Source organism: Micropterus salmoides, unplaced genomic scaffold (assembly GCF_014851395.1).
Source record: "Micropterus salmoides isolate LMB-PRFRI ecotype aquatic unplaced genomic scaffold, ASM1485139v1 Ms_hic_scaffold_8, whole genome shotgun sequence".
Classification (NCBI taxonomy): Eukaryota; Metazoa; Chordata; class Actinopteri; order Centrarchiformes; family Centrarchidae; genus Micropterus; species Micropterus salmoides.
The window spans coordinates 24,436,521-24,457,424 of record NW_024044570.1 but is presented as its reverse complement, the minus strand read 5'-3'; the positions used below and the strand labels follow the sequence as shown (position 1 = coordinate 24,457,424).

Here is a 20,904-nt window from a genome sequence, read left to right as displayed (position 1 = left end):
CACCTTCTTGCTAGCTGGATCTCATATGAGCCAAAAAAAGCAATGGGGAAGGGATTGATTTATTACCTGTTCTCAGAGGTGCTTCAGCCCTTTGTTGAACACATTACATGAACTGGAAGCTTGGGGGTGTTAGTGCGAGTCATGACTAAAAACACCAACCAAAAACACAGAGAGCACTTCCTTGCCTCATGAAATGTCACTTATGTAGTTTTGTGCGTCTTACGTGCGTAATTTCCTGTGGCAATATGCACATTTTGTTTGCTCTGAACCTCCAATTTTCTATCCAGAACGCATAGTAAACACACTGGAAATCCATATACATGACCACAAGGAATGGAAATGTTAATCTCAAAGATAACACTACTTTGGAGTCTTGTAATAGTCATGTCTGGTTTCAGAGAGTGGTTGAACCCAAAGCAAACTGTGGAAAATTTAAAAGTCTTGGTGAGCATCCCGTTGGCTGACACCTATTTCCTTGTTTTTGTGTGTTTTGTGTGTGTGTGTAAAGAGGCCATGGGGAAAGATGAATAAGAAAGTGCATTTACTGTGAGACAAGCAATACATTTTCTTGAATGGTACAAGAGGTGTGGGTCTCTGCAAATAAACTGTCATTTTTCACAGGCTAATGCACATCCTCACAAATGCACACACATATAGACACACACTTGCTGCGCACACAAACATCTCACGGCAATGTGTGGCCTGTTATTAGAGACATTTCCTATTTCTTTTGTAGCTCTTGCATTCTAATAAACAAAATCATTAAGTCATAGTGGGTTGGTGGGTGGTGGAGCTGGTCCATTACTGTGAAACCACAGACTCCAGCTGTCTTTTAAATGATGGCAGAGAGAAATAGGCTCTATTAAATGCAGCAATCAAAGCGGCATCACCACTAGCAAGCATGTCACGTACTTAATTCAATCTCACAACCCATGAAGCAATTAATTCATGTCAATACAAATACACAAATAGTCTATTTTTGCCCATCAGGAAAGCGGAGGTCTTACAGCTATGCTTTTGTCTATTTGCGTGTCTTTGTGCCTCTGTGTGAACATGCTCAGTGAAGTGAACCTGGAAGAGCAGGTGTAATTGGGTGTGGAAAAAGGGAACCTTGTGGTCTCCCTGGCTAAATTAGATTAGACAATCCTCTCCTCTCCATTTCCTCCACAGACAGACAACAGGCACATTGTCCCCCCCTCAGGTGTGTTATTTCTTTCATCAGGTTGGACTCCTTGACAGAGACAACGCAGATGAGGGAATAATGATTATTTACTGAACCCAGCTTCCGTTTGATAGCACAGGAGATAGCCGCGTCTGGCTATGCCTCCTCATGGCCAACTAAAATGAATTCAGCCACAGCCACTCTAAAACTCACACAAGAAAATAGGACCTCTAAAAGGTTTTGAGTGCTCTGGTGCTTGGTCAGTCAGCAGTGGCTCAGTGAATGTTGAGGATCAATGCCTCGTGCGGTAAATCATTAAGCCCATTATTTTTGTGAAGGGAAACTCCCAAGAGAATGCAAACCCAGATGTGTTAGCATCCAGATAGCAATGGCCACTGGGTAAATGAATTTCTGAGACGATACCTCAATGCAGAGAGATGGGACAAGCTGAGAAAGCATTCTTGGCTTGATGAAGCAGCTCTGGTAGACAGCAGGTGTGAAGCCAATGTGAGCCGCAGAGGGTGTGATTCTGAGAAGGCAAGAGAAGTGAAGTGAGAAAGAAAAACGAGCGGGAGAGAAACAAAGGCTTTCTGATTGGGGGTGCAAGTTGATGAAAGTGGGTTCTGGCTTGTCAGGGCCTGTGGACATGAAACCAGTCTGTATTTAAATGCGCCTATGACGAAGAGGAGACCCTAAAGAGCTCGCCTGTTCCATCACCCCCTTTTGTTCCCCAGCCTCCAATTCCCAGTCCTCTCTGAAGGGGTTGCTGCTTTGAATTGTAATGAAGGAAAACTAGAAATCCTCCCCTTCCTGAATTACCTCTTTACAGCACTTCATCTCTTCTCCCATCTCCATCCATCATCACATGCCTGTAAGGTTTTCTGATAATAATGTCTTGGAAGACTAATGGTTTTCAGGTGTTTGTAGTGTTTTGCGAGAGACAAATAAGGCAGGAATCATCCATAAAGTGAAACATCCAATCTAAGAAACAGGTTGTTTATTTATAGATTTAAGATAAAAATAGACAAATAAAAACAAGAGGAAATGTCAGACTCTTGTCTGTTGTTTCACTAGAATAAAGAATGAGATGTTGGAGTTATATCAATAGGCTGCTGACACACCAACATTTCCCTTGGGTGGGTATACAACTCTCAGTGCAGTGTTACAGTAGTGAAGTCATGTTGTTGTCAAACATGCCCCACATATTACGGGTGACACCGCTTTCCCTTTTGAATTTAAGGCAAAAGAATCAATCACACTAAAAACAAACTGCTGATAGACTTGGCGGCAGTATATCATGGATGAAAGCCATGGTTGAGCGGGTCAAGGTCGAAAGTGCATACACACTTGTCTGGACGGTAATCCGTCATACGGTGCAGATTGGCCAGGAGTAATGAGCCTTTACATTACAGTACATAGAAAGCTGATACTGCGGGAGCGCTATTTTGCACAGTCAAATTACAGTTCGATTTTCACCTAACAAAGACTCAGCAGCATTCGGCAATCAATAGGTGTCAAAATGTCCCCCGCTTCTTATAATAGATCTGACAAGCACACTAGGAAGTGCGCACAAGTCTACAAGCATAAAGAATCAGTGGGTAGGCAGAGGATGGAGGGAAAGGAGGGGCGACTGCAACAGGATGATGGAAAGTACAAGAGACAGCATTGTAGAATGAAAGGTAGAGATTTTTTTTTTTACAATAGAAATATAACACCCAAAACAACTGTAATGTATTCTCTTGACGACGTAAGGCATTGTGGCATCAGACAAATGTTCCCTTTCCGAGTGCCCAGAATGTTTGTCAAAACGACAGAGCCAAAATTATATTGTGAATAATGATAAAGTGTGAAGCGCACCGTGTCACCGAACTTCCCATTTTTGACATCTGTCGGGCTTAACAGATGCTCCGCTCGGCTGCCTAGCAAGGACTCTTCTCTGAGTCAGCCAGGCTCACCAGTAAGCCAAGGATCTGACTGGCTGTGGAAATTGAGCCTGATGGTAATTGATTGCACTAACTTGCTTGCTTCAATTAAAGAAAGTTAGTAGCTAGTGGGAACTTAAAAAAAAAGTTTGATAGCAGAAAAGACGTGGCCATCCATATTTGTCACAGCAGCTTTCTTCAAGGTCAGTTCACTGCCAGAAGGCACCGGGAAGGGAGGGGTGCGGAGCAGGGTAAAGGGGAGACGGCTGACAGCTGAACAGGGCTGACGGCTGGCTGAAGCAGACATTGAAGGACAGGTGGATGTAGTGAGAGTCTGGTCTGCTGGTATCAGGGAGCGTGGTCCATGGATGGTCCAGAATCGTTGTCTTCATAATCCCGTGGGTCCATGGGGTTTGCCCTCGGCTCTGGTAGCCTGGGGGAAAAAAAGATTACAGAGCAGAGACAAATTACATCAATGTAAGTCCTCCAACTATCCTCTCTCTTTTCTCTTTCACAAACACCTGCGTGCAGCCAGACAAACACCCCCCCCCCCCCAACCGCACGCCCTATCCACCGTGCGCACATATTATGGAAATATAATAAACCTTTGTGAAATGTAATCAGCTTCAATCAAGCTACGCCTTAAGTAGAAATCATCCATTCTGTCGGTTTTATATTAACAGCTCTGTGGTGACAGAGACAAAGTGATAGCTAAATTGCAGGGACCTGTAGCAATCCGAGCCTGGCTGATAGATTCAATTTCACTGGCGACAGTCTACACTAATCATATGCTCTAATTGGACAATGTCATAAGGGTGATAGAGCACTGCTCCTCCCTAAGAAGCAACTCTCTCCTGAAACTTGTCACATTCCACCCTCCATCCTTCTTATTACAATCCCCCCCTGCATCTACGGTACCACATCCATTTTCAAAAGACTATAGGTCAGCATTTTTTTCTAAACACACACTTACTGTATGGGGGTGTTGTTTAATTCAATGAGATTCAATGGACTTTTATAGCTATGCCATCTAATTTCACCAAAAACAATCACTTCCTATGACCTTGTGCAGCTAGTTTGCATTTATATTTGTGAATGTACTGCCATCTATCAGAGCAAGAATCATCAGAAGAGATTATCCCAAGCAAATCTCTGATGTCATACTATGTATAGCTTTATAGTACGCAGACTGGAGTAGAAGTTAACTGTTATGGCAGCTGGTCTGACTTTTCTGATATAACTGACATTTTGAATTCAAGGTCAGAACTGATATCATCGTTAGAAAAGCTGTATTTGGATGCAAAAAACAACAAAAAAACAGCCAACCTGCTCAATGTCAATTAAGCAGCTACATCAGTAAGTAACCACAGTACAGATACTTTCGTTCTCTGGTTATTACATTTGGAGGAAAGGTGGTTCATGGCAACCAATAAAGCAACAGGTAATTTGCGTAGCAAGCAATATTACCACACACACACAAATGGGTACGCATCACAGCAAGCTAAACAAATCAATCAATCATTCTCTAAACAAGCACATTGAGCATTGACAAGACGCATAGAAACACAAAGAATTCAGTCAGTCACAATGCAAAACAGTCAGCTGCACAGTATATTCAATGCGATGTGCATGCAACACAAAATATGTCAAACGCTTTCCAGTTTAGCGTTTGCAATTTTTCAAATACAAACAAACAGAAATATAAAAGGATAAAAGCCATTCCAATACCAGTATAATGAGTAAGTCTATTATTTAAAACCTTGCAATCAAATGAGACAAAAGACTGCCCGTCAGGCATCAATGTGGAACCATTGACACGCTGTTATAAGTTTAGTGTATTCAAAACAAACGGATGAATGAGGATAGCCTCAGGTCAGAGTCACCACAGAGATGTGAGAAAATGTTTTCTCAGATGCCTTCTATTATTCATGGATGAAAGAGTTTTCAGTTTTCAGTGTTGTTTAGCTTCACTAAGCCTAAATCTTAGCATGCAGGCTTGAAGCTCCTTTGCCATGTTTGTGGACAAACAGCAGTTTCAGAACACCAGTTTTGGTTGAACAAACACCAAAAATGTGAGCACACCCGTGCTTATAATTTCGTAATCTATCATGCAATATTTGAATTAAAAAGATATTGAATTTTGTCCAGGATCTAGCAGCTAATTAATAAATACTTTCTTATCAACAAGGTGTCTAGTAATATTTGGCGGTCTCCATCTCCTATCACTCTGTTGAGGACACATTTCCAACCATCCCTGCTTTTCTCCCTCTCCTGCTTCAACACTGCTCCACTGCCATGTAAGTTAACAGGCAGCGGTCTCTTTCTGAGGCACTGCTCCCCGAGTATTCCTGTCTGACATACTTCTGTTGGCACAAACAAAGAGCTGCTTCCACTCCCTTCCTGCGCCTCCTCCAGGAGCACATCATCACAACACAAACACACAACAGGGCATCTCATCAGAGAGCAGCCACAATTGTGTGCACAGATGAGTGCTTGCTAGCACACACATGTACATCTAACAGCAGAGTCGTAAAAACATTTTTGATAAACTGTTGGCCTTTCGAAAGAAATGGATTAACTCCAAAATGCTTGGTGGGCAAGTCATAAACAACACTACTAGGTTTTAAGAAAGCAGCAACAATATGCAAAGACACACACACACACCTTAGTTTCAATGCCAACTTATTGACTGCCAAAAGAAATTACAATGTTGGACGAAGTGTATAAACACACACATGCAGGGTTAGTTGCCATATAGTTATAGCTTCTCTCTTAAATATACATCGGAGACATTAATTTTTCACATTCAAATTCTAGACAGCGTTACCGCTTGTACTTTCTTTTGCCGCATATTAAAATTGTCTACAACATCACACAGGCTGTTCACTCTTTATTGTCAGCTCGGCACACAAAGGTCTGCACTGAGCCAAGCCCCACGCTCCCTCCTGTCTGGAGATGGTGTTTGGGGTAAACCGTTGGCAGACTTATTTGTGTGAGGCAATTTCATCTTGCATCTCCAGTCAACCAAAACAGTCACCCTGCTCTTTGTAAAAAAAGAAAAAAGAAGAAGAAAAAGAAGTAATTACAGATATATTTATATGGCACAAAGTGAAGCCTCCACTATGGAGGCAAATGAACTATTTATATTCAAACGGTCCTTGCTAAGCCCTAGGACACATGGATGTAATAACTTATTTATTCCACCAGCAGGAAAAGGCCATTACGTGAGAGAGAGAGAGAGAGGAGAGAGAGAGAGAGAGAGAGAGAGAGAGAGAGAGAGAGAGAGAGAGAGAATGGCAGTGAATAGGATGGGCGAGAGAGAAAAAAAAGACAGAGTTGCGCTTCAACATGCAACAAAATGTCAGTGGGTGGGTGATAAATTCCCTACAAGTTAAAGCCCTTGTTTTGTTCTCTTTCTCCGTCTGTTCATCCTCCCTTGTCTAAGCAAAATATCACTTTGCTGTGTGTGTGTGTGCGTGCGTGCGCGCGCATCAACTGGGTTCTTTGCGTCCATGACTTATTCATAAGCTTTAATGCAGTCAATGTATTATTGATCAGGACCGATCACTGCCTCCTCCCCTTGGTGTGACCACGGCCTGCGGACAGGGAAGAGGTGAGGGCTGGGAGGCTTGCTACAGAGCTCCCTGTATGGGCTCCAGTAAAACATACCGGCGGTGCTCCCAGGTGATGGATGGACAGCAGCCTTGGTGTGCGGAAATTTGGAACATTCGGTGTGGGTGTGCGAGAGAGAGAGATAAGAGTTTCGATAGGGCAGATAGAGTAGAGCAAAGCTAATCTTACTAATGTCTTCCTCTCTGAGTGAAACAGAAAAGTTTCTCCTGTAGCCCTTAAATGAACCCATCGCTCATGGGAGAAAACCTTAGGCTCCCTGAGAGCAAAAAAGAGGGAGGGAACGTGCATGATGCTGCCTAGACTTGACTTTTGTCTCTCTCATTCTATTTCCTGTTTTGGCCTCAACCCCGTGGAGCTCTCTGGGAAATAGAGGTGGGAGGGGTCCTTGCCCTGATTAAGTTTGAATTCCCTGCTCTTGGCAGAGAAGCTGCAGGACTCCTAAGTCATCATCCGGAAATACTCCCATCACGCCGTGGCAGCCTTGCCAGCTTGATCCAGCCTCGTTGCCATATGAATAATCATACTGCAGTGGCTCGGATATGCTGAATGGGTTTGAGGTGTGTGTGTGTGTGTGTGTCTGTGTCAGTGTGTGTAAAACGATAGAGCGAGGGGAAAAGGGAGGAGCTGGAGAGCAAACTGGAGGTTGCTGATAGGGGAGAGAGGTTCTTCTTGATTAAGCAAAGAGGTTGAATGAGAATGAGGTTGTGTACATATTGCTGGTGGCAATCATCCTCAGGGGGAAATAACTATTGCAATTTGCATTACCAAACAGTGGTGATGCCATCTAAGCGTACTCCATCACATAAGACGGCGGGGCCCATTTCTCAAGCCCTGGAGGCCTATGAGGTTTGGTCTAATGAGAGAGGATCCTTAATGGTTATTGATAGAGCCCACGAGGACAGACCCGTACTCTCCAGTGAAGCAGTGCACTCTGCCACCAGTTAATGAAGTAAATCTCGTCGCCCCTGCAGGATGATTTAACACTACAAACAGCTTCGCGACAAGATATGACTGTGATATGGAAAAATAGATCAAACAAGGAGTGAAAGGGGGAAAGAAAGGAGTGTAGAGCACGAGTGAATGTTAAAACACAGGTGTTGTCGATGGCAGTCTCGTGTAAAAAAAAAAAAAGAAAAAGAAAAGACATAAGGTAGGCTATGAGTAATTTACTTCCCTGTGTTAATGTTCTGCTGTCTAGTTGGCCTTTGTCCTGGACAATGTGACATCATCTCTCTCATCCTTCATCTGACAGCCCTGTGCTGGGGTGTTTTTTAGATTTAGAAAAAGCTGTACACACCTATCGTTAAAGGCTCCTTCTGTGATCGTCCCAATACTTTGCACCGCGATGATCCTGCCAGCAAGAATTTTAGATATGGATGTTTCCTAATGAGGAGAAATGTGAAGGAAAAAGCAGGGGAGGGTAAAGGAGTGACATGGAGAGGTGGAGGAAGACTTAAGGAAGGAAAAATAAAACAATTTAGGAAGCTCCTGGAGGGTGAAGATCAGAGGAGGAGAGCCAGAGTGTTGGCAGGAAGTGACAGCATCTTGATCGGAGCTTGTTGCTGAGGCTCAGACACAAGAAAGGGTGTGAGGTGATGTTTAAGTGTGGGAGCTACGACGAATATATTTTTCAGGAGTTTCTATTAAAGTTCCCTTGTCACAGGTTACTTGAGGGCATGATCAGATAAGGTGCTTTTTTTCTCATGCTCTAATACAAAGAGCATTTGCGAACACTGCCCGGAACACAATCATCAACAGTCTTTTTGATATGCGACGGTTTAGGAACTTTCTAAAATCAGGTGCAGCTACTTCACCTGGTGCACACTGGAGGATTGTCAAATCTTAACTGATTTTAAAAACGGCAGATATAAAGACATATTTAAATGAATTTTAATATCTTAATGGAGACAAGTCAAATCCTATCTATGCTGTTGGCAGCCATCTTTCTGTTCTACACAAGTTTTGAGCAGATAATCTCATCAGATAATCTCATAATCAGACCAGCCTCGATTTGGGAACACCCCCATAAGTGTCAGGAGGGGCGAATCAGACCAGTTATCCTCGAGTGGGGGGCCAGCATGAGGTAACAGAAGAAGACACCGTCGGGCTGCCACCAGCTACTGCTACTAAATTAAACTGTCTAAAAACATACATCAAATTACAAACCAATTTCCTTTGTGAAAAGATTTGCACAAAAGCAACAGAGCAGATTTTGGAAACACTCAGTGGGTAACGATAATTGAATCTTAAAAACTTTTTATTTCAAGGGAGAGAAGCCTTTTACAGTTTATTACTTTTAGAAAAACGAACTGCACAATTAGAAGTTTCAGTATGGGCTAATAATTACGCACAGTGCTGAAACTCTGTGTAAAATAATATGCCTTAACTAATTTAGCAACAGATACTGTACATGGAAAGCGTCAACGTTTTAAACTGCTGCTTATGCTGTCCTTCCTGGTTGAACTAAATGCTAAACCTGTTGTGAACTGGTTTGAACCTTATCATCAAGGACTTCAAGCGTTAGTAATGGAAACCACTGGATTTGATGCACAAAGATACTTCCTGGGAAAGCCCAGAGGTTTGTCCCCATATTCATATGCTACCATGTTAACAAATAATGTTTCACTGACATACAGCACACACACACAGTAAATATATTACACGTGACCTGGATGTGATGTTTTCTGATCTGTTTTTTCAGAAACATTTGTGAAACTTTTTACAGCTAAATGCCAACACCAACATCTTTTGACAGCATGGCTTTTCTAAAACAGCACAGACTCCTTATCTTATAAAGTTTATTCAAACTCTGCACTATTACACAGATTAAAGCACTAAAATTGTCATTCATTTCACATTCACATTCATTGTTTAGACTACTGTAGCTCTTTATTCTCTATACTGGTAAAAAAGAAAAGAAAATCATGCATCACTCATTCAAAATGCAGATGCTCAGGTTTTCACTGCTACAAAGAAACAAAAGTCTTCTGTCACTTCCTACATTGTTATTTTGTTTAGACTATTTTACAAATTAAATTTAAATTTAAATTTAATTGATTACTTTCAAAGCATGACTGTGTCTGCCTCATGCTACATCACTGACCTTTAGACTACATATGAGTTGCACAGACTGTGATCTTTAGATGACACCTGTCTGATTTTTACAAAGTAGACTGAAGACTTTCAAGAGATCAGGTTAGAGAGTTAGCAAAATGTCACTTGTCAGACTGCCAGTCAGCTCTATAATGCCTTTTTTATGCTTGTTTATTATGTACACTGTTAGTGATAACTGTTTCGTCTTAAGTCTGTTTTGTCTACAATGAATTTGTTTACTTTCACTTATTCATATTTTTTTCATTTTATTTTTATTGTATGTAAAAAAATCTTTTACCTAATCTTTTACCTATCTTGGTGCGGAGTGTCTGTCCCGTCCTGTCCTGTCGTGGTAGAAAGAGAAAACCTCAGCGAGTGTGACAGCAGTTACAGAGGTGCGAGTGACTCCATTAAGATTCTGTGGTGAGAGGCTGCAAAGTGGGCACAGGTGCTACCAGCTCTGCAGGTGTTGGAGGTGGATGACAGAAAGGATGACTCACAGGCTGGATTTTCTGACTGTTTCAATGTTTTGCTTTTAAACCACTGACACACAGGATCTACTGTATATTTGACGTATGTACGTTTAATTAACCGATGCACAGGTGCATACTCGAACGCATTCAATTGGATTTCCACTGGGTTATCACATGACGACACACAAATAGGTGACATGCGGTCAGAGGCTGGATGGAGGACACTGCCAAAAATACAACATGCAGCTGATATTGCCATAAAAAAACAAAAAACAACCACAATATCAGTTTTGGTTTAAATGTATCTTTTCTCTCAATTCCGGGGTTTATCGACAAGAAGCACCAACTAGAAGTCTGTTCAGACACTCCCCCCCTTGCAAGCAAAAGCTGAAGCCATGTCTAATGTTCTCTGATGCAGTAACACACACACACACACACACACACACACACACACTCCACAAAGCAGACACGCAGGGATTCATGATGTTAGCAATTTGCCTTGAGACAAAGAAAACAAGTACAACACTGTTCTTCCTCCATGACGTGGTAGAATAATCTACGTGGATGTCAAACCTCCGTGGGCATTCAAATGATAAATAAGTAACATTTCTGTATAGTCCGCATTTGTTCAGCAACCCCAGTTGAGCCACAGTCACAGCGGTATTGGCTTTGTTTACATTGTGATTTATTGCGCTGAAGAGATTCTTTTCCCCAGGAAGTGTACGTGTCTACACATATAATATCCAGACCGACCACAGCAAACTGATGAATACAGTAAAAAAAACAGTTTTAAAATCCTTGGTTGAAGATAGTCCAGTTGCCCTTGATTTTAACCCACCTTGGATAATTCTGACCTGGATGAATGAGAATCTTCACAGCTTTAAAATCTAAAATGACAGCCTGATCAAGCGGAGAAATGTGATCTCTTGTATCTTATCAATATTGAAGTAAGCACATGAGTCTTTTTGTAATTACAATTTACTCTGGGATTAAAGTCATCAAAAATGCGCAAATGTACAATTTATACCCGCATTTACATGAATTTAATTATTGACTGTATCTTAATGTGTGAAGATCAGTTGAAGAGACTGAAACAAACTGCCTGACCAAAGAAAGAGCCTACTGTCATGTGATGCACGTTCTGACTGAATAACTGCGACAAACAGTGACAGTCTGCCTCTTTCAGAGTCACTGGTCGATTCATACTGTTCACTGGAATTGTCTTCCCCCTAGAAACACAACAACCAGTGGTGTTTCCATGCTGTTCCAAAGACTTAATCAGTTCACAGAGGAAGTGAAGAGACAAGGCACAACAACAGGCGATGCATCATGTTACAGGGGACGGAGAGCTAGGGGCTGTTTAATATGACCCTTTGTGTTCACCGCAGCTTATTCATCAGAGAGAAAAAAAGGGAAAGGCTGGATAAATTCATTTCATCATCCACCAGATGTATTGCCTCAAGTAGACCCCATTCAAACTCATGTTCATGCATGCTATTATTTTAAAATGTACATCAGGAAGTGCGGTGTGTACCACTCCAGCCTCGGATTGCGTATAGTCGACTCACTACATGATGATGCATGTATTATGCTGGAGGATGCTTTCTCCTGCATACAGACTGCGAGCAATGATGCGGAAAGGTCAGTGAAGCGGAATAAAATAGTGTGCTGATGCTCAGCCAATCAGAATAATCACACAGGTTTGTCTGTGCGCCGGCAGGTGTGAGGAGTCAGATGAACGCTGTTATCCCTCCACGAACTAATTTCTCGCTCACTTTGACACAGGTACCTTCCGTTAATCATACAGAGAAATTAATGCAGAGCCATTCAGATAAGAGCATTAAACCACTGTAAAGACTCAATCTTACATTGGTTCATTTAGTGATTTTACCATTTCTGCGGCCACAAGGGCAATTGAGGAATTAATTGAGGAGAACTGCAGCAATCCCATCCGTGTAGACCACAAAAATAGAACTGCTCATTAGCGTGGATGTGAAATTAAAACTGACCTGAACATGAAGACACGCATCCCTGTGGTGGTCACTTGCTTTAGGTATGTAACTGTGTGTGGCTCATCTTGGGTAAAATACACCATAATACACCGAAATGCAATCTGACAATCAACAATTATCCTGAATAGCACACTCCCTTGCAGGCACAGGACTGTGCCTTCCAAATTTCCAGAGCCATTATATTCTTGGTCACAAATTAAATGGCAATGAATGACATTAAGAAGATCCCTTAGAGGAGAGCAAAAAGGAGATAATGGAATCACCTTAATGGTTCCCCACTGTAAGGGGGGGGGCAGACATGTTGGATGTAGTCTGCTAACAAGATGTCTGATCTCCATATTAGCCAAACCCAAAAGATGTTTATGAAACAGGATAAATGGCTCACTGTGGTCCACTACTACTGCCTCCTCTAGTGATACAAAGCGAATGTTACTGTTTGGTGTTTCCCTGTGACAGCGACATGATGACTACTATAGATGTAATAGGGTGTTAAACGCTTAGTTAAAATACCGGCCGATGCAGGGTCAGCATGGTTCTACAGCACTGCTGAAAGCTTAACTGATGATTTAAATTACTAAAATAAACTGAAACAAAAAACAGAAACAGTCTCCAAAAAAAGAAAACAAAAATTGAATTTCTTAGGCACACACCATCTACTTTCAGAATGAACTAAAGTACATAAGCTGTGGCATAATCACACATTGCACCTCTGGCCATATGCCAATCAATGATGATAAAGCAGCTACTACTGTAACACCATTGCGGTAACCTATGTATAACCTATGTTACATGGTTTACTTGCACAGCTGCAGGTTAGGGTATGGAAAAATGGAGTCACCATTCTTACAGGTAAAATGACATTAAGGGAGAGTATGTACTTAATTACACACTGGTCAAATTCAGCTGTCTGTTCAATATTGTAATACACAGAGTAAATACAGTATATGACCACTTACTACATTTCAGGGGTGTATGTTTTCCTCGACTATTGTTACCACTTGTCTTGCAATATATTGTGTATAATAGCATCTTCATCATGACACCATTGTTATTGCCGGCAACATGTCATGAGAGTAGGTAGGGTTGTCTTGTGCAGGTGTGATTTATACACTTCAATAAGATAACCCTAAGTCTGCCGTAGCCTCTGCCATAAACTCTTGCAAAACACTTATGTGTTCAACAGGGAACAACATGACATTTCCTCTGGCTCCAACTCTCAGGCCAAACTTTACATTTTTCTCCCCTGTAGAATCTAATAATAGCAAAGATGTCTCTGCATGTTGCCTCCGGGCCAACAAATTTGTTTTCTCATGTGTAAAGAACACTACAGCCTTACAAGGTTTTCTATTGTTCATGAAACATGAAGCACTTTTAACAATGCTGTTCAAACACTTATATTGCCTGATTTTGTATTATAGGTATTTGTGTGCTTCCATTCTTATTCTGTTTTTTCTGTTGTAATGACTATAACTCCATACAAAGTCATCTTATCTCCTATTAAATTCTAGTCTGTTCCTGTTCCTGTTGTCATTAGGATTTAATTCCCACCTCTTTTAATGTGTAAATGCCCATAGCTGGATCAGAAAATCTTCTCTGATTAAAGCTGATAACCTGCTATTGACAAAACTGTTTTGATTCAACACAATAACTTTTTAAATGTGAATGGCCTTTTGGACAGATTTCAATCTGGCAAGCAAGTGAATAGCTGGATGCAACAACATGTCCTTCGATAAGATATTTAAATTAAATTCTAATGCTTTTCTTTGCCTACGTAAAGCACTTTGAATTTCCTCTTTGTTTGAAATGTGCTGTATAAATAAAGCTGCCTTGCCTTGCCTTTGTCAGCCCAGTTATCTAAAACCACTAATAGTAGGCCTACTGAGCCCATATATATTCTCAGGCAAATCTAGTTTGATCTTGCTTCATTATGCAGGTCCCAGTTCTGGGGATATCTGATACCTGCCAAGCAGAGCAAAACTTCCTTTTCCTGCATGTTTTTTTAATATATTTTTAAACATGCTAACTTTAAAAGCGAACTGTGTCTTCAGCTTGAATTGAAATTTCTGTAGTATCTAATACTCGTTTGAAGTTTGAATCTCAAGCCCACAAGTGAGAAAGGGAGAGAAAAACACATTAGAAAGATAAACGTTTATCTGTCCTTCGGGAAGCACACAGCATCAGCTTAAAGGTAATGAATAGTGAGCACCTAGGCTGTCCCAACTCTCCCTTCTACTTGAGACCTCTTAAGTTATTACTTCCCTATTCCTTCTTTTGTCACTTCAAAAATGTTATTTATTAGTCCACTTTCTGTCCTTAACATGCCCTGTATCTACTTTTCAAATGTTTTTTCCTCTCCCTTCATTTGCCCACGCCCATGATGCCTTCCCCTCTCTCTGTCCTTTGTTGTCTTCATAGGCACAATTGATCCGGGGTTACTGAAGGGAGTCATTCCTAGCCAGATCTGCAGTCAGCCATGTGACCACTGAGCTGGCTCTGTCCCAGAGCCAGACAGCCATTATGAAGACTGACTGGTCACAGCAGTGCCCACACACTTGGCAGGCTGGCAGAGCTGCCCCCTGTTGCCTCTTTCAAACAACTCCCTTCTCTAACAGCAGAACGCCGGCGCCACCTTAATCAGGGAACTGCCCAGGTGCCTGGGCGAGCCGTCCAGGAATCTGGATTGGTCTGGAGAGATTTTAAAATATTAAAAGCCTGTTTAAGCGACACTTGGAGCAATGATACTGACTCCTCCTGTGTCCGCATTCTCCTCTGTTAGAGACGGAGGGATGTCAGAAGCACATATGGCCGGAGATGAGGAGGAGGAGAGAAAAAGAGAAAACGAGTGGGTGTCTATAAGACAAAGAAAAGTAAACAGGGTTGGAGAACAGACTGGCTATTAGGCAAAGCCTTCTGTCACATGAACACTCCCCCTCCCCTGCATCCAAGCCCCGTCATCCGAGCCCTCAGTGTGAAGGACACCCAGACAGGCAGCCCAGAAGACCTGGGCTGCCTGTCTGTCACAACTCTCATCTCGCCTGATAAAAGTCTCATACCCCCCGCCCCCTTCCAGTTTTCCCTCTGCAGAATGTTAAACACACTGTGGAATAAAAAACTTTCTTCAGGGTGCAGCACACAGATCTTCCTCTTGCAACACACAAAAGATTAAATTATGATCTCTACCACAAAACCAACTTTAACGAGAAGTTCTAAATGCAAATTTGTGCTATCATGCAAATGCTTCAGATGGCTCTGCACTAACTGAGACTAGTTTGGGCTTTATTAGTCGGTTCTTGCAAAAGCAGCATAGTCAGATGCAGCATTGAAATACAGTAAAATACAGTCATGGGGTTTGATAGCTCCCCAGTGCTGCCTGAATAATAAACCTTTATGTGTACTAATGCATCCTGTAAAACATCAGTCATAAAAGCCTGCCTTCTCCTAGGGGTGACATGCCCCTATCTAGTTTATCATCAGGAAACTGGAAGCAATTTCGAGTTTGTTTTGTTTTTAAATGGAAAGGCATGCCCATCTTTGGGAAATTGATCTTTATCTGTAATCACAGGTGAATACAAGATATCGTTTCTGTTTCTCAAAGCAGAAATTGACGAAATTCACAAAAATCAAATACATCGATATTTAACGAACAACCGCTGAGAAATTGTCTTGTTCAAAAGGGAAACTCAAGATGTGCAAGTGGGACCCCCACCAGAAAAAGCAATTAATTTTTCGTTCACATCCCTCCCTTCACAGAACGACGCTGGATTAAGGTGATTTTGTAAAGTGCATGCTAAATCTCCTATTAGAATCCTGAGGTAGTTAAATCCTCAACCATCTCCTCGTTCCTCTTTAGCCAATACCATAAATCTACACGGTGACAGGGCTTGTCGTGAAGCTGCTGAATTAAACATGCCACCCTTCGCACACTCCTCCTTCCCCTCACTGGGAGAAAAAGTGACCATGGGGACAGACTGTGGGATGGAAGAGGGAAGAGTGCCCTGACAACTGCCCCAGTGAGCCGTCAGACACATGCTGTGACGTTGTTGCTGTCCAACTGTGAAAGGGGGATGTTTGCCGATGGTGTGTGAATGTGTGTGTTTGTGTGTGTGTGTGTGTGTTGTTTCTGGGTTGACAGTTCATACCTAGGGCCAGAGGTTTGATAAGGCACTGATTCATTGCCCCTTGGTTCAGTCTGCCACTATCGTCCTCCTACATCTCCACCAAACTGAAATCAGACCTGTAATTCTACCCGAAGGCTAACACACTGTGATGTGTGTGTGTGGTTAAAGGAGACACAGTAGGTAAAGACAGTGTGAGGAAGGCGTCTGTGTGGGAAAGCATCTTCTTGTCTAGGCGGAGAGATTGCCTTGTTCTTTCCGTCTTTCCAGTAATTATGCTAACCGTGCGAGTGTGTGTATGAGGGTGCGTGCGTGTGTCGTGTCTATGCGTGGTTTTAGAATGAATAATGACTGTTTATATACACAGTGTGACATCTTTGGAGCGCTTTTACTCGTGTGCGCGGGAGCATTACATGCATGATAGGGTGGAAGGCAAAGTCTCTACAGATCCAGTATGACAACCTGCCTTGTGGATAGAACACAGAGTGGAACTGTGTGTGTGTGTGTGTGTGCGCGCGTGTGTGCGTGTGTGTGTGTGTGTGTGTGTGTGTGTGTGTGTTTGTGTGTTTGTGTGTGTGTGAGGGAGGGAGGGAGGGAGGGAGAGAGGGAGAGAGAAAATGGGGGAGAGAATGTACAAAGAGAACCTATTTTTGTTGTTTGTAAATGGGTATGATTTCCTAGACAAGATACAAGAGAGCAGATGAGGGAGCTGTAATTGTCTAGTCCACTTACTCTACAGTGTGCCATATTTGCCTACCCAAGCCAAATAATGTTATTCTCAAATAAAAAAGGAAACCCACAAGCATCTGCAGATTGCCTACAGCATGCAACATGCCCATCAGACCAATTAGTAACCAGCTGATTCCATTTGGTTTCCCGAGGTTGTAATTTCAGTTGACAACACTGACATTAGCTGATAAATAAAAGCTGTTCAAAAGGACTGAATGACAGCTTGCTAGTGACTGTATAAATTTTAACATGTAAATATGGCTGTGAAAACAAAAATCAGCATTCAAGCTAGTGCTACATGTATTTTTAGCCATGCTAGTGGCATGGCTCTAGAGCCAATCCAGTCATGCTGGATGATGTTGCAGGCAGCATCATGTTCACGACAGCATCTCCAGACTCACTTACATCTGTCACATCAGTGTGTACCTCCTCTCATCTGTGAAGAGAACGGGGTTCCAATGGCAGATCTGCCAGTTCTGGTGTTATCTGGTGAATGGCAATCAAGCTGCATGGTGCTGGACTGTGAGCACAGATCCCACTAGAGGACATCGGGCCTTCATGCCACACTCACGAAGTCCGTTTGTAACAGTTGGAGCTCCAGCCTGCTGGAGGTCATTTTGTAGGGCTCTGTCAGTGCTCCTCCTGTTCCTCCTCAGACAAAGGAGCAGATACCAGTCCTGCAGTTAAGTAACTGGTTAAGTTGCTAACTGGATAGATTGTTATCCCTGAAGTTAAACTGACTTGATTTTATACTGTGATGATTAAGTGTTTTAACTATTGGATGAATTGTCATCATGGAGTTCAGACGATGAATCCCAATGACTTTGGGTGATCCCCTGGCTTTTCCTCTAGCGCCACCATGAGGTATTTGTGGTTTCAAGTGAAATGTGTCAAATAACTATTTGATAGATTGCAATGGAATTCGGTACAGACATTCATGAACCTCTTATAGTGAACTGTCAAAATTAATTGTTATGAATTTTCTCTAGAGCCATCGTCAGGTCAAACAAATTTTTTCCCCCAGTACTTTAGTTTTATGACAAAATACCTGCAAAACTAACAACATCCCCATCACTTTAACTCTATGTTGTGCTAATTAGCAAACGTTTACATGCTTAATTACCATGGTGAACATGATAATTGAACATCAGAATGTTAGCATTGTCAGTGTGAGCTGATTTTAGCATTTAGCCTCCCACAGCTGCTAGCTTGGCTGTAGACTCTTGGTTTAAGCATTTAAAAGATGTCTTTCATTACTTTTACTTTTATTTTACAATTATGTGTTACTGACAATAAGTGGCTTACTATAAAATATTGCTCATCAATCACAGAATCTGAACTAGATGGTAATTTCATCACTGCTGCAGCAGAGCTACATCTCGCCAGATGTGCTTTGACATGTAATGGAGATAAGAAAGACACAAATAAAAAATCTCAACATCTGCACCTTCGATGTAGCGATCCAGCTACTGCAGACTGCCAGCTCTCTACCTCACCGCACTTCCTCACTCACTTCTTTTTGTCACTTTCTTCTTTTAAAAAATAACTGCACATGTGCATAAATACACACTGACACCCACACACTACCACACATATAAAAACACACATACACACACACTCACTCACACCAGAAGTAATCTGTTTTCAGAGGGGGAAAGGGAGCTGTAATTAACACATTTGGATGTATTTTTTGTATTTCCGATACTAATTCCTCACAGACTCCCTCTTAAGAAAACAGACAAACCGCAGAGGCTTCTATAACAATATGATTATTAGATGGGAAAGCTAGAGAAGTCTGGGTAGGTAATTTAATGAGCAGGTGAAGGGAAGACAAATTAACAAGACTGGCTAGGAGAAAGGCGTGCAATACATAGAAACACTGCTCTGTATTCATAAATAACGAAGATGATAATAACACTTTACAATGTGACATAAACATGATATGTTCCGCCTAAATTTACTGTCGCAGAGACAGCAAAGGAATCCAAGATAAAAAAATAAATAAACGAGTATGGTTTCTCAGTCTAAGTGACTCAGTATGATGTTCAACACTGGGCTACATATTAGATTGCACAAGGTTATAAAGAAGGGTATTTGTTGAATCAGATATAATGAAATATGGACCACTGGAAGAAATAAAATGCTCATACCAGGAGGATTAGTGAAGTTTACTGCCAGAGACTAACCTATTGTTGCTGTCTTGTGCACTGGAGCCTTCTGAAATATTATTTGCCACGCTCTCTTTCATTTTCCATGCTTTTCCCTTCTGTATTACCAACCTGCCCAGAAAGCTTATTGTAGTTTTGCTGTTTTACCTCCCTATTTTTCCCCCCTTTCCTTTTTAGTAGTCACCCCACATCTTCCTTGGTGGAGCTGAAAAACATCTACACAGGCTACACCTTATGCTCATCTCGTCCCAGCCTGGTTACACCACACCTGTGCTCTATTTCATTTCCAAATTCACCACCACAAACACTATTCCTTTATCATTTTCTTTTATAACACCATTTTGTTCCTTGCATGTCTTTATTACTGAGCTTAAAATGATGTTAACATACAAATGTCTCTATTTTAACTTGCACAAAGCCCCTCTGGATACAAGCATCAGCCTGATATGTCTAATGTTAAATTGCAAAGGTCCTCGACCCATTACTTTGTGTTAAATCTAGCCTTTTTTCATACATTAAGGCAAAGTTCAACAAATATGAATATTTGAAGAGTTCTGTGGTGCTCCTTGTTAAATTGTTAAGGCCCTCTCTCTTACTAGCTTTTCAAATATCAGCAGAATAAAACTTACAATCGTTCCTTTTGTCAAGGTATAAAGTCACTCTGCTGACACTGATCTCTAAAGAAAAGCACTTCGGTGCAACAAACACACAAGCAGACAGACACACACACACACACACACACACACACACACACACACACACACAATACGATGTAAGTGCGAGTACAAACACACCTTTGCACAGATGCAACAAAAGCAGCAACAGAAAGGCAGGGAAAGGTATGTGGGAGAGAGAGATGTATTTTACACACCTGGATTAACAATCCATTATTCATGGGCACTACGGGCTCAGAGCATCAACACAAATGCAGTAGTAACCAGATTCTGCTCCACTATAGCCTTGAATGCGCCACAAACACTTGCCGTCGACTTTTTGCTCCCTAGTATCAAAAACAACACACGCAGCACTCACCAGAGCTCTCGTATCCATCTACACAGTAGATCAATACTAGAAGCACTCTTAAAGCCCCGGTCAAAGCTCTATACACTGTGTCCCTGGCCCTCACCGGTGTATACTGTAGGAAATCAACAACTAAAAAATCCAGTAGCAGTGCTGCTTTAGTTCTGGTGAATTTCAAAATCCTGAAGATCAAACTTATCAGGTGGCAATCCCCACTGAGAGTCGTATCTGATATCAAAAGGATCAGTTTCTGTCTGAAAATACATTCATACCTGTCATGTCTATTTCACAAAAATACATTCCAACTGTCCAGTCTCTTTTGCATTTTGACAGGCACTAAACAGTCACGATTCATACTTGCCACTTTCACAGGATATTCAATTAGACAGCTTCCATTTCCCAACTTGCTCTTTGAACTATTGTACTGGGCTGGAAGGTTTTAGGCGCGCACAAGTGAAATAGACGTGTGGTACTAAAGCAACCCCAACTCTAAATCAGAGGCGTTTTCTTGTAGGAAAATTACCTCATTTGTATTCAGGAAAAGTTTCAGGAGAAACAAATAACTACCATTAGTCAT

The 20,904-nt window shown here is 41.8% G+C and overlaps 1 protein-coding gene across 2 annotated transcripts in view; it reads right to left on the bottom strand.

The window, feature by feature from the left end:
* Positions 1-524: 524 nt before the first annotated feature.
* trim44 (tripartite motif containing 44) overlaps positions 525-20,904 on the bottom strand; it is a 53,470-nt gene continuing 33,090 nt past the window's right edge. For both annotated transcript variants that reach the window (XM_038705789.1, XM_038705788.1), the window contains exon 6: positions 525-3,517. In XM_038705789.1, the coding sequence (XP_038561717.1) occupies positions 3,433-3,517 (85 nt within the window). In that variant the 3' untranslated portion in view covers positions 525-3,432. The remainder of the gene's footprint in view (positions 3,518-20,904) is intronic.